Source organism: Sarcophilus harrisii, chromosome 5 (genome assembly GCF_902635505.1).
Source record: "Sarcophilus harrisii chromosome 5, mSarHar1.11, whole genome shotgun sequence".
Taxonomy (NCBI): domain Eukaryota; kingdom Metazoa; phylum Chordata; class Mammalia; order Dasyuromorphia; family Dasyuridae; genus Sarcophilus; species Sarcophilus harrisii.
This window is the reverse complement of record NC_045430.1, coordinates 253,165,748-253,180,290: the sequence shown is the minus strand read 5'-3', so window position 1 is coordinate 253,180,290 and position 14,543 is coordinate 253,165,748. Positions and strand designations below refer to the sequence as shown.

The 14,543-nt window shown below is 35.4% G+C and overlaps 1 protein-coding gene across 2 annotated transcripts in view; it reads left to right on the top strand.

Moving 5' to 3' along the window:
- Positions 1-13,179, top strand: part of ANKRD28 (ankyrin repeat domain 28) — a 153,816-nt gene extending 140,637 nt beyond the window's left edge. For both annotated transcript variants that reach the window (XM_031940271.1, XM_012551351.3), the window contains exons 22-28: positions 4,391-4,478; positions 4,568-4,651; positions 5,336-5,481; positions 6,075-6,157; positions 6,565-6,647; positions 8,133-8,224; positions 11,171-13,179. In XM_031940271.1, the coding sequence (XP_031796131.1) occupies positions 4,391-4,478; positions 4,568-4,651; positions 5,336-5,481; positions 6,075-6,157; positions 6,565-6,647; positions 8,133-8,224; positions 11,171-11,457 (863 nt within the window). In that variant the 3' untranslated portion in view covers positions 11,458-13,179. The remainder of the gene's footprint in view (positions 1-4,390; positions 4,479-4,567; positions 4,652-5,335; positions 5,482-6,074; positions 6,158-6,564; positions 6,648-8,132; positions 8,225-11,170) is intronic.
- The last annotated feature ends 1,364 nt before the right edge of the window (positions 13,180-14,543 follow it).

The following is a 14,543-nucleotide window of genomic DNA, read 5'->3' as shown; positions in this document are numbered from 1 at the left end:
ATTGCATTTGTAATCTTAGCCTTAAGATCATCCAAAGACACATACGTGAAAATTTTAACATAAACCCCAGGAAAAACGTCTAATGAGATAAATCAGGTGACCAAGCAAAAGGGCAGCTTTTTCAACTGACCTGTCATCCAGAAACAGTTATGTAGGGCTCTGTCATGTTAAAATAGTTGTAAAAGAAATTTAAATAATTAATTTTCAAATGACATTTTTTGTAAGTTTGTACTTCTGGATTAATTAAAGCTTTAAACTGCACTAAGACGTTTGGGATGTCCTGTAGAAAAGCTTACCAGTTCTACATCCACAGCTTCTCACATCTGTTCTCTTCTCTTTGCTCATACCACAGCCATGTTTGTTCAGGTCTTTTATCATATCTCATCTGGACTAATATATTAGCTTCCTCATTGGCCCTTCTGCCCCTAGTCTCATCCCTTTACTGCCACTCCTACTCTGCTGCCAAATGAGTACTCCTAAAGCACAGAATTTCATTGTTCAAAAAGATAAAAGATAAAAGCTGTTCTCTATTACTTCTGTAATGTACTCTTCAAACTTTTGTTTGGTATGAAATGCCCTTAAGTTCTTGGTCCCAGCTTAACTTTTTTATATTCATTATTTACTCTGCCTCATACAGTCTTGGTTCTGACTAGACTGGCATATTTGGTTTTTTCTGTTCACAACTTTCCATGCCACAGGGTATCTCTTATGCATAGCATGATCTCCCTTTTCACCTCTGAAGCATGATCAGTTGATTTGTTTCTCTGTCCCCTGTTAAAAACCAAAACCAACAAAATCAGTACAAAGTGACTCTGGAAGGAGACAGTGAATCAAATAATTAGCATCAACCACCTACTCTGAGACCAAGCACTATGCTAAATTCTGAGTATATAAATAAAAATTAGTCCCACCCCTAAAGAGTTTATATTCAGATGAGGGGAACAAGATGTATATAAATAGGTATAATTGAGATGTACTGTGAGGATGGAAGTTTAACAGGTGGTGAGGTGGGAGGGGACCTTCTCAATAGAAGATGGCCTTTCAGCCCTCTTGATTTAGGGAAGTCTGGGATTCTAAGACCCTCCATTATAAGGGAAAGTCTTCTAGGCCACAGCACAGACTCTGGGAGATGGAGGAGAGAACAGGTGTGTCTGGGAGAGCAGAGTTGATAACAACCAGAGGTTTGAGGAGAGCAGGGAAAGAATAAGTAGAGAATATAAATCAGTTAGGATTAAAAGGATTGCCTTGTGCCCCTCCTTGTTCTTCCTCCACTTGTAACCCAAGTTACATGCCTAATCCCTACAGCCCATCAATCTTGAATTTCATTGTTTTAAAGTTATTTATGTCAATATGAGTTTAAAGTTGTATTTCAGACAATGTAATGAATATTTCTCTTAGTATAGTCCTTTTTATCCCTTTCACAGTGGATAAATGTTTACTTATATATATTCATTTCAGATCTCATAGATTGTGGATGTCAGTGTTTTTATCATATTTTCCTCCTAAAGATCTTTTTCCCTTAAGATACATTATGCTTTTGTTGAGTAAAGACTTTACTTCTATTTCATCCAATTTAGCTATTTTCTTTATAAGTTCTTTCCTTGCACTTGTATCATTTCCACTATTTACATAAATATTAATCAGCAAAGATTTATTAAATACCTGCTTTGTGCTTGGTACTTATGCTAGGTCCTGAGGATATATACAAAGAATGAATCAAAACCAACCCTATTAAGCAGCTTACCTTCTAATGAGGAAAACAAATATATACAATAAGTACATAATACAAATAAATACAAAATTTTTTGAATGAGGAAAGCACTAAAAATAGAAAAATCAGGGAATCTATTGAGCAAAAGGTGGTGTCGAGTTGAGGTGAGGGATTTTGTGAGTCAGACATTGCGGATATCTGGCACAAAGACATAATGTATTATGAGGTTAGAAAGAGACAGATTGTGAATGCCCTTGAAAGCTAAATGGAGGAACTGATCTTAGAGGTAATAGGGGACTGGCCACTGGAACTTATTATTTCACACCTGTGCGTAAGAAAACTACATTGCCACTCTTGAGAGAATGGATGAATTGGAGTGGAGAAAAACCAGTTAATTAGAAGACCATTCCAATAGCTTGGGCAAGAGGTAATGAGAGCCTGAAGGTGCTGACTAAATGAAAATTGGTAAGGGCACCTGTCAGGAAGATTGAATAAATGGTGATTGAAGGACCAGCAACCAATTTTTAGCTCATAAAAATTTAATGAATGAAGCAATTTTTTAAAAACCTAGTTCAAACACAAATCTTTGCTAAATTCAAAACATATGAGATCTCTGAAGATTCAAACTTAAAAACTGATATAATTAAAAACAATAGTTTTTGAGAGGAGAAAAAAAAGTAGCTAAATTGTTGACACAGCTACTAGTGGTACATGATTAATATTTTTCTTTAGCCACTCTAATATTTGATTTCCATTATTAACATCTTTGCCAGTCTGAAGCATGTAAGGAAGAACCTCAGAGTTGCTTTAATTGGCATCTTTATAATTATTCATGATTTGGATTTTTTTTTTTAACATCTTCATTACTTTGTGCGTTTCCCTCCCTCCCCCCCTTAGGAAATGGCTCTTTTTCTCATAAATTAATCATTAATTAGAAATGAGACCTTTATCAGAGAAATTTGTTGTGAAGATTTTTCTTCCAGCTGTTTCTTTTCTAATTTTAACTGCATTGGTTTTATTTGTACAAAATCTTTTTAATTTTGTGTACTTAAATGTTTTGTGTACTTAAATGTTCGTTTTATCTTCTAATCATCTCTATCTCTGGTTTGGTCATGAGCTCTTCTATCCATATATCCAAAAGGTAATTTCCTTCTCCATTTTATTTATCATTTAGCATCCACACATAAACACATGCACTCGTATACATGCACATGCACACATACTCTCTCTTAGGGTGTTTGTGTTCAGTTGTATTTGTATCATGTAAGAGATTTGATAGGATCTCTTTTCCTATTCATATAATTTAAATAATATTGGAATTAGTTATTCCTTAAATGATTGATAGAATTCATTTGTAAATCTATCTCATTTATAGTTTATTCAATTTCTTTTTTAGTAAGTTATATAATTCTCCCTACTAATTCTTTTCTCAAGAAAATTATTCATGATATAAAGATATGAAGCTTCTATGTAATCTACAAGTCTTTTCTCATTCCCTTCCATGTTTTCAAATTAGTTTTCACCATCCTTTGGATTGAAGTCACTGAGAATATGTTATTTTAATTTGTATAGGCTTACCAATTTCTTCATGGAATTTGTCTTTATCCTCTAAAGTCAGTGTTAGCAAATATGCCACAATTATTTTTATGGTTCTCTTTTCACGAGTTCTGCAATATGAGATGACATTGTCCCATGAAATGATGTTTCTTGATATCTTTGGGCATATAACAAAATCATCTCTTCCAACTTCACTTTACCACTCTTTAAGGAATACTTTAACCACCAAGTGCCCAATCTACTGATGATAAAGTTTTCCATGCTTAATTAGTCTGAGCCTCAGAAACTAGACTCCTTCACTTGCCATGGAAAGAGGCAAGAAAATGCAGCTTACCTTCCCCCCTCCCCCCTTTTTTCCCCTGGACTTGGGAATATTGCATAAATTGTCAAAACAGTTGATAAATTAAGAAGGGCCCCAGCTAACCCAACATCCTTTGTCTCCCCAGTCTGCATTGACTCTTGCCACCATCACTTAACTGCCCTCTGACCCTAACAGCACCTTTTGGCCTGCAGCTCATGCTCTTGGTGGATTTTCCTGAAACTTTCATGCAGGAAGGATCCAGGCCAGTTATGGATAAGTCTTTCTCTCCCTACTCTACTTCTGATGATTTATCCATTAGAATGTAAGCTCATCGATAGCAGGGATGTATTTCTTTCTTGCTCATCTCTGTATCTTCAGCCTTTAAAGCAGTGCCTGAGATGTAGTTAAGTGCTTGATGACTTGTTGACTTAAATTGATTTTACTAAGTTGCATTTTTTTTCTCAAAAAAAAAAATGCTTTCTTGCAAGCAGTAGTTTAATGAGTAGAGAAGCAAGAAAGGATAGATTCAGACATGGTGATGTATAAACTGACTATTGACACAAAAATTTTCAGACTTAAGAAAAATAAGAGAGCCAGTGATAGGGATAACATTATAAAATGCTGATAAACTGCCACTATTGCTGTTCTAAGTAGAGGTCTTAGTTTCCCTCTGATGACCAGATATACCTGAATATGGTATGCTGCCTTAAGATTTTAATAAATTGGCCATTTTAATGTTTTAAGCCCTATCACATACATTTAGCTTTAATAGTTTTGAATTTGAATAGGTTTTTATGTTTCTTTGTTTTTTACTTATTTAGGACATGAAACGTGTGTCGAACTTCTCCTGGAACAGGAAGTCTTCCAGAAAATGGAAGGAAATTCTTTCAGCCCATTACATTGTGCTGTGTAAGAAAGCCAAAATAAATCACATTTGTTTATAACACTAAAAATAAATTCGCTTGAACCCTAAGTAACCAGCTTTTTGTTTTTCATAGGATAAATGACAATGAAAGTGCTGCTGAAATGCTGATTGATACATTGGGCACTAGCATTGTAAATTCAACAGATTCAAAAGGAAGGTAGGAACTCGCTCATAATAGCTTGCTTTTTGTAAGAATTAGTCTTCTTAATATGTTAGCTCCAGTCCTGTTATTATTTGTTGTTAAAATCTTTGTTTGGGGTAAACATGCATAAATTTTTTTTTAACCTAATAAGAGTTCAGGATCTTTTGTTATACTAGAAAAGCCTGAATGTATTTCATTGCATCTAGTTCAAATGAAAAGATTTCTTCATTTTTTTTTTTCCTAGAAGCATGTTTATTTGACAAATAAGATCAATGATACAAAAAAATTATCTCTAGTATACTAATCCATTTCTAATTCAAGATCCATTTGAGTTACTAGCATATAAATGTTATATAGGAAGAATGTGAGGGAAAATGTTCCAAGTCAATTTGTCAACCAATTTGTACCTTGGAAATAATTTTATTATAATCTTTGAAATTTTTGAAAAGAATACTAAACTAAGAATCAGTAGAGATTCAGATCTGTCCTATTTGCTGGAAGTATGAAATTAAATTTACCCTCTGAACCTTAATTTAATAATTTGTAAAATTCAATAATTTGTTATTGGAGAAAATGAGTGAACCAAATATCTTAAAAATTCTTTCACAACTCTAAAAGTCTACAAAACTGAAGAATAATTTTTATTCTAGTAATAAAAAGTATGAAACTTTAATAACTGTGAGTTTTGTTATATTGCAGAACCCCTCTTCATGCAGCTGCCTTCACAGATCATGTAGAGTGTTTACAGCTGCTCCTCAGTCATAACGCTCAAGTAAATTCTGTAGATTCTTCTGGCAAAACACCTCTAATGATGGCTGCAGAGAATGGACAGACAAATACTGTTGGTAAAGAAATGAAAGGGATTCCATTATTCTTGTAAATCATGTTGATTATATGTAGTGCACAGTCAAAAGTAACCTACAAGAAAGGGCACAATTGGTGTTTCTAGAATAAACAAAGTGTACTATGTAGTATTTGCTACTGAAATTTACAAAGCTTGCTAACTAAATTTTTTTTTTTTGGGGGGGGGGGTTGTTTTGTTTTGTTTTGCTGAGGCAATTGGGGTCAAGTGTCCAGGGTCACACAGCTAGGACATGTTAAGTGTCTGAGGCCAGATTTGAACTCAGATCCTCCTGACTTCAGAGCTGGTGGTCTATCTACTGCTCCACTAGCTGCCCCTTGCTAACTAAATTTTTAGTCATTGACTAATGTTTTCATTTGCCCCAGTAAATTGAAACTTGAGGTTTCTAAGTCTAGTTGAATTGTTTTGCTTGATTATATTTTACAAACTGGCATGCTGTTGCTACGGATATTTTGGGGTTCTTTTTTGTTTTCATTTCATATTCTTCATTTCAATATGATTAAACTAGTGAGATGATGTTCCTTATGTAAGATTTCTGCAATTTCCCCTCCTTCTAATTCTCTTCTTCCCCCACAGAGATGCTAGTTAGCAGTGCTAATGCAGACCTGACTCTACAAGATAACAGTAAAAACACAGCACTCCATTTGGCATGCAGTAAGGTAGGTACATGTTTTCATTTTTAAAAAAAAAATTTAAGCACTGATATACTCAAGCACTTTATACTTTATAGCACTGAATATACTTTAAGCACTGAATACTGTATACAAGATTATCAGAGAGTACACTGCAGTAAGAATGAATTTTAAATTGGGGCAAAATCTTTATCATTAATCACATAAATCAAGTTTTTATATATCAAAAATATTTTGATGTATTGACAATTGTAATCTGGACAGAAACCTTTGCTTTTAACCTGTTAGCTTCTAAAATAAATATTTATAAGAAATCAAGATTTAACTGTTCACTAACTGTTAACCAGGGTAAAGTCTTGAATACATGACACATATAAAATTTGTCATAAATAAGATTAAGTTTTCAAAAAGAAAGTTGTTGGTTCTATTTTTAGGGTCATGAAACTAGTGCCTTGTTAATCCTGGAAAAGATAACAGATAGAAACCTCATCAATGCAACCAATGCAGCTTTGCAAACGTGAGTATTTCTCATTTCTCCTTTGATATACCAGGATATAAATGTAAAGTGATGAGTGAATTTTGTGTCTGTGGATGTGTTGAGAGTGAATAGTTGCAATTCATAAATTATTATAACTGATAAGATTTAATTTTTAATTTTTACCAATCGAAAAGATTCATAATACTTTTGAAATATTTTAGGCAAAATGGGAAACATGGGAAGGATAGGATTGACGTTGCTAAACTAATATTATAGATGAAAAAAATGTTACATAGGAAGATCTTGAATAATGGAATTGTGAGTGGAAGCTACAAGACAAAATTTTAATAGAAAACAAGCATTTATTAAGTGTTTGCCATGTGCTCAACAATGTATGAAGGTCTGAAGAGAACATGAAGCCATCATTCTCTGCCTGGAGTCAAAGTGCTGGCAGGTCAGTGAGTTAGGAATGCTTCCATTCTAAGGGTAAGGAGGTTATCCTAGCCAGGTCAGATCCTAAGAAAGAAAAATAGGTCATAATGGGATCAAAAAGCAGGTTGGTATGACAGTGATTGGAAGTCACTTGGGTTTATGGAGTAGGAAGGAAGATGGTCAGGCCTGTGCATTTCTGGAGTATGTCCTGAAAAAGATGTGGCAAGAGTCCCCAGAGCCATGCTGATCACACTGATTAAAACTATTGAGGACTTGAAAAAGTTGAAAAAGAGATGATCACTGTCTTCAGATACTCGGTGTGTCCTGAGGGGAATTGGCCTTAAGTGACAATCGATAAGCTGTCTGTTGGAACAGCACTTGAGCAGTCATCCCGAGCTTCCTATCACACATTTCCCTGATGACATCTTTTATTCTGTTCATTTTCAAAGTTCTCTGTTAGTTAATGACATGTGACAGCCCGCTTAGAGTCACTATGTGAGTTGGTTATCATAGCTCACTGTATAATAGTCATTTTTTATTCTTTTGGGGTTTTATGGTATTGTAGGAAAGACCAATGGGTGAAAGTTACAGGGAGACAGATTTAATTCTCATTAGAAAAAATTGTCAATTAGGTTTCTTTAAAGAAAATTGGGCTGCTTCAGTAAGTAGCAAGTTCTTTTCCCCATCATTGGAGTTATTCAGATAGATTCTAGATGATTACTAATCAGGGATGATTAAATGAGATTCATGCTTTTGGTTAAGAGGTGAAATTAGATGACTTTTGATGTCCTCTTCAACTCTGTAATTCCTAGAGTTGTACAGGTTAGATTGGCAGGAGGAACTATTACAGCTTATATTTGGACAGGTAATTAAATGTCTAGTTTTGCTATTTAGATCAGTCTCTTTTCCTCATTTCAGTGTGGATCTTCCCACTCTGTTTTGGCATCTGACACTATCTCATTGAGGATTCTGTGCCTATGCACAAGTTTATCCTTTTATTTATAAAGTGACAGTTTAGTCAGTTAGATTGTTGCATTTTTCCATGCAGCTGCAAAATTACTCATGATCAACCATGTGTGTTTGCTTTTTCAGACCCTTACATGTTGCTGCCAGAAATGGACTCACAGTAGTAGTACAAGAACTTTTGGGGAAAGGAGCAAGTGTGCTTGCTGTAGATGAAAATGGTAAGGTGTCTCCTTGCTTGATATAAATCTAATTTTGATGATTTTAAGTGCTTCATTGCTTTTGGGTGATTTTCATTTCATATGAGGGGGTACAAAATCATTATTGAGTACTGGGAATAAGTACTCACATTCTGCAGTGCTTTACCATTTATAAAGCACAAATCTGTAACATAGATAGTATGAGGATTATTTTCTCCATCAGGTCCATGTACACATATGTGAGCAGGACTAGAAAAGTTCTTGAAATGATACAAAGATTGATCAGAGGAATTTAAGATAGTTTAACTTAGAGAAGAGAAAGACTGGGGAAGACATAATAACTTTCTTTTAAATAAGAGCTATTATTGGAGAGCTATATATATGGAGAAAGATTGGACTTCCTTTACTTAGCCAAAAAGCAACAAAAACAGTAGGTGGAGTTACAGAGAAAGAGATATTTAGATTCAGTAGAAAGAAAAAAATCCCCAAATTAGAACTAGAATGGGTTGTCTTAGAAGAAAGGTTGTCTTAGCAAAATAGAATTCACTATGAGGGGGAAATTTTGTAGAGTTGATTTTAATTCATTTATAAGTAGGCTAGTCCCCTGAGGATCTCTTTGCAATTCTGAGGATCTGTAATTTTGTCATCCATATTTTAAAATGACAAAACAAGCTCTGAGATGAGGTTGACTTTCTTGGGGTCACATGATTATGTCAGAAAGTCAAGACTCACAAATACTGTGTCTCTCTCGCGAAGTCTAGAGCTCTTGCTTCTTCAGAGTGCAGCTTGCAAAATGCTAATGCCAACAGGATAGGACAAAAGAAATCAGAAAAAGGAACTGAAGGATTTCTGAAATCTAAGATTCCTACATAAAGCTGATTAAAATCATCTGAATTGATTTTATTAATTCTGTGCATGCATCAAAAACTATAGGTTTACACTGTACCTTTATTTTTAGAAAATAGTCAATTTAATATTTAAAAGAAATATAAAATCACACATTAAGTGAAGTTGAGACACCTAAAGTATAATGTGGAAATCTTGTACAGATGATGGATTTTACCAAGTTGATCAGTCAATGAACATTTAGTGCCTGCTGTGTGCTAAGCACTGCACTGAGCTCTGGGATTACAAAGAAAGGCAAAAAAGATTTATTTTTTTGATTTCCCAGCCTTGTGGGGAATATTACATGCAAACAGCTATACAAATAAGTTATAGATAGGTTAAACCCAGAAAGAAAGTGACTAGAAGAGTGTTTGTGAAGAAAGTGGGACATGAACTGAGGCTCAAAGGAAGTCAGGAGGAGGAGATAGAAGGGAGAGGGTGCCAGCCACAAACGTGAAGGCAGCCTGGGTCATCGGATCAAAGGGGAGGGCTTCCAGAGCTGAGCTATGAAGGGCTGGAAGAGCCAAACAGGTTCTGAAAGCCATAGGGAGCCCCTGACACTGATTGTGGGTGACAGTGCAAGGTCAAGCTCAGTGTGACAGCTGAAGTGGGGAGGTACTTGAGGGAGGCAGGCAGGCTGATGGGATATCTCCCCAGTTGGCTAGATGGTATTGCCTAGTTCTTAACCCTATGTTGATTTAATTTGTGCCATTTTATGAATCAGAATCTATTTATTTAAAAAGAGAATGTGCCAAAGATCTGTGACTTGTGTCAGTGTGGGAGCTGGTGGCTTGCACTGGAGGTACAACCTCTCTCCGACCAAAGTAGCCTGAAGTCCTGGGCAGCTGCTTGGGCCCAGAGCAGTGACCTGGCTTAGCTGGGTAGGAACCTGGCCTTTCAAGTATGCATAAGGGTTTGTGGTCTGCTTCAGGTCTGGCCCTGCAGCCCCAGGCCTTCAGGAGAAGGGGTCAGGGGCTAGGGACCAGATTCAGAAAGCAGGTTCTTCAGGTGCCTTGAGTTTCTGACCACAGAGTATTCACATGAGCCTGCAGTCTGATGGAGGGCATGAGAAAGAGACAAATAAAGTGGAAGCCAGTAGACACAGAGATGTGGGCAGCCACCACTGGGAAGGCCCAGTGAGCAAAGTTGTGTCTTAAAGGAATCCAAAAGACTTTGATAGGCGGCCCCTTCCTATATTTCCATTTTTAGACTTTCTTCTCCTCCCCAGTCCCCTTAGTAACCCAGCTGCTGTGGTTGTGGTTATGGTTGTTCAGTCTTTTCCACTTCTTCATGCCCCCATTTGAGGCTTTTTTTGGCAGAGACATGGTTTCAGTTTTGCCATTTCATCATAGATGAGGAAACTGAGGCACTTGGAGCAAAATGACTTTCCCAGAGTTATACGAGGCCATATTGGAATTCAGGGCTTGCTGACTCCTGGACCCAGACCTCTCTACCACACCCCCAGTTGCACCTGGGACCCCAGGGTGCTTCACTGGCCCATTCCTTGTTTCCCATCATCTCCCATTTCCTGCTCTCCCTTTGCCTGTTCATGTCCCAGGCTTGTTTGGAGCTCTGTTCAAGTCTGTCTTCCTGAGGAGCTCTTTCATAGTCTCTCAGCTGAGTGACATTGCTTCTGAGATACTTTCAGTGCCCTCTGGATATATTTAACTGACTGTTTACATCTTGTCGCCTTTGGAATGGTAGCTTTCTTATGCCTTTCTTTGGATCCTTGGTCCTTACCAGTGCATGGCACATAGAAGTCCTGGATAGATGCTTGTTGACTGACATTCAGTAGCTCTGCGATATTCACTGTAGTGACACTAGTCACTAGAGAACTGAGCTGGCTCTCTGAAGTCCTAGTTTTAATATTTAATGATGACAATGTTTATAAATTAAGTTAAAATATATGCATAAAAATATACAGGATTAAAAAATATTAAGGAAACCAATAAAATGGTTTCCAAGATTTTATATAAGTAAGTTTTGTTTTTAGGCATATATTAAGATTGGTCATCCTTTGATTTTTCTAAGAAACTTTGAATAAAATTTGTTTTAAGGATTTCATTTTATGTTTAATTCTAGGGTATACCCCAGCTTTGGCCTGTGCTCCCAATAAGGATGTGGCTGATTGTCTAGCCCTCATTCTGGCCACCATGATGCCTATTTCATCAAGTAGCACAATTCCGTCCCTAACGTTCAGTGCCATTAATCATTACACTAACACCTCAAAGACTGTCACCTTTGACCCCTTGCCAATTATGCGCAGTGAGCATAGCTCTTACTGCAGTTTCAACAACATTGGCAGGGAAGATGGCTACCCTTACACAGAAGAGGATGAACTTAATGATTCTGATTCAGAGACTTACTGAATGGTTTCTCGTGTGAAGACCGAGTCCAGTCCCAGAAAAGAGCACTTTGTGTTCAAATGCAAAATCAGCCTCAAGGAAGAGGGCTCGTAGTGGAGAGTCTACATGCTGACATGTAGAAGAAGATTTTTAAAGCCAAGTTTTTTAAAAGGAGCTACTTGTTAAAGCCTTGAAGTGGACTTGAAATTCAGAGCTAAAAGTAATGTCAAGACAACTTGGTTTAATTTGGTATTCAGGAGTAAGGCGTAATTTTGGGACATTGTACATGCTAGTCTGTGTAGACAAGCAACACTATTGTACAAGAAAAAAGGACACTACATTTAAAACCCTATCAATAAAACTAATTCAATCTGAAGGCAATAAAAGTTTGGTACAGTAGGCATTGTTGCACAGCAAATTGCCAAAGGACCAAATAACTTAAAGGTTTTTTAATCTAATAACTTTTTTGTGGAAACTGGAATAGGTTAATTGAAAACTTATCTAAACCAAACTGTAATATTTCTAAAAATGAAGTTCAAATTTGGTTTTAAAGTTTGATTTTTAAAAAAACAAAAAAAAAGCAAAAATCTGAAAGCCTTCTGATACTGTATTTAAATGTACAATGAGAGAAAGCAGATGTATTTTTAAGTTTTGTTTTTTCTTTTAGATAAAATTTTAAAGAAAAAATTGTCATACTTTTATAATGTTAAAATTGAAAACCAGTTAACTGATGCAGCCAGGGTGATATATGTACAGTGTAAAAAAAAAAATAAAAAAAAAAAAAGAATGGAGGGAGGGGGAACCCATGATAATTATTGTTGCACAGTTTTAGATGGTTAAATTTAGAATTTAAAATTGAGCTATTGTTATTTAAAATATGCCGAAAAGACTGCTAGGGGAGAGTGAAACTTAATGCAAATTGGAAGGTCATTTCATGACACCCTGTTGCAGCTGTCTGTCTGGTCCTGAAAATGATTTTTTTTTCCCCCAGCAACTCATCCACTTTTTTTATAACATGTACTTTGGTTACTGAAATTATTTTTGTGCCTCCTCATTACATTTGTTTTGTATTATTTAAATCCAGAAGTATGGTGAAAATCAAAAAAAATCTATATCCCCTATTTTCCAAAGGTATAATGTCGGGTTCTTTGGAAGAATTATTTGTTGTTCAACTTTTTTTTTTTTTTTAATACAAATGCAAACATGTGGATCCTGTTCAGACATATCTTTGATAGCACACCACTCTTGATAGAAAGGAGGAGGATTGGGGTCAGACAGGCAGTCTGCTGGAGATTTCCCAACAAATGGAAGAGGATTACAAACTTTTCAAAGAAAACTGAGGTTTGAATTGTTAGGAAGGTAATTATTTTATTTGGTTCTGCTCTTAACCATAATTCACTTTTCAAGTGAAATTGCTCAGTCATGTAAGGCAATCTTGCATATCAGAGAAAGTTCAATAAATTGCGGCAAATTGATTCCCAATTTTATTTTCTCCTTTTTTTTTTTAATGGTGAAACTGGAAACCTTAATGACATTGTAAATTATCAGCTGGTTTTCTGAACATAAAAGTGTGAAAACACAGAACAGTATTTTGATCTATTTGATAATTTTGTGGGGTTTTTGAAGAATTAATGAGCATGTACATAGAAATAGTGATTGCTTGAATACTGTATACTTGCACTCTTTCAGTACATCAAGATTCCTGTATATTTTACGGAGTATAATAAAACCCAGATGTGACTTGTATTTAATGAATGATGTATTTATATCTATCTGTGTACATTACCTAAGTGCTGTTTTTAAAGAAACATTTCTAGGATTTTGACTACTTTTGTCAAGATTTTTTTCCTTTGAACTCTCTTGTCAGATAAGACAGAAATGACCTTTGATATTCCACTTTTCCATTATACAGATAATGTATGACAAACTTAGCTTGATCTTTTATGATGAAGTAGATTTGCTTTTTTAATTGACAACACACTGCATGTTCCATAAAAGTGTCCTTTGAAAAGTAATAGGATGGTAGAGATTATACATGTATTCTTTCCCATTCCGTAAGTTCTGGAGGACATATTATATATTATCAGGATTGTAAAGAACATAGCACCCACACAATTGAGGAATCCCATACATACAATCCAGCTTCTACTTGAATATTTCTAGTGATGGGCAAATTACAATACCTCACAAGACTTGTCTTTTCCATTTTTGAAAAGCTCCAAATAATTTTAAGTGATTCCTTAAGCAGAACTCTGCCTCCTTGTCATTTTTACTTTCTGGCTAGAAATCTGTCTTCCAGGCCTATCTTCTCCATTACAGTTTTTCATCTATTTGAAGATATGTATTGTATCTTAAACTCTCTCCAACCTGTTTTTAAAACAAAAGAAAATTAATTTTTTTCATTTATATCATATCAGGCATTAAGTGCTGCTTCTGATAGGCCAAAACTAGGATATAGATCTGCTTATATATCTCTATATAGAGATATGCAAAAGTAATATGAAATCAAGTAAGTGTCCCTCATAGGATAAGTCTCAGGTCACCCAATCCTCTTGAAGCCTTTTTCTTTTTTCTGCAGAACTAAGGTAATATTTCCTATCGTGCATTGAATGTGCTTTATAAACAGTAAATCTCTTTGTATAAATATACGAATGCTGTTTATAATTATTGTTGTAATCACTCATTGAAAAAATGCCTGAAGGATTTAAATTGAAGGAATCCTGTATAAATGAATTTTATCCATATATCACCAGATATCTTTTAAAAAGATTTTTTAAAAGATTTAAAAATGGAAGAAGACTAAAGTTTCTCAGGAAAAAATGTTTCATATAGTGACCTGAATTTTTTCACATTTTTATACATACACATTTTTAAGGCTAGTATTTTTTTAATACTTTCTTAAACTGTTGGTCACAACCATATATGGGGTTGAGTAACTTCATGGGACAAAAATTTGGCAGTAGCAAAAGGTCTCTTAATTATGACCAAAAATTATCTCAAAATCAAATGCGTAATGAATTTGAGGTGTTTTCTGGCAGTGCTTGCCCATGTTGCATCATGGGACTGAATTGCAGCCTTTGTTCTGAACACATGCACGCTCTGCACTTCAA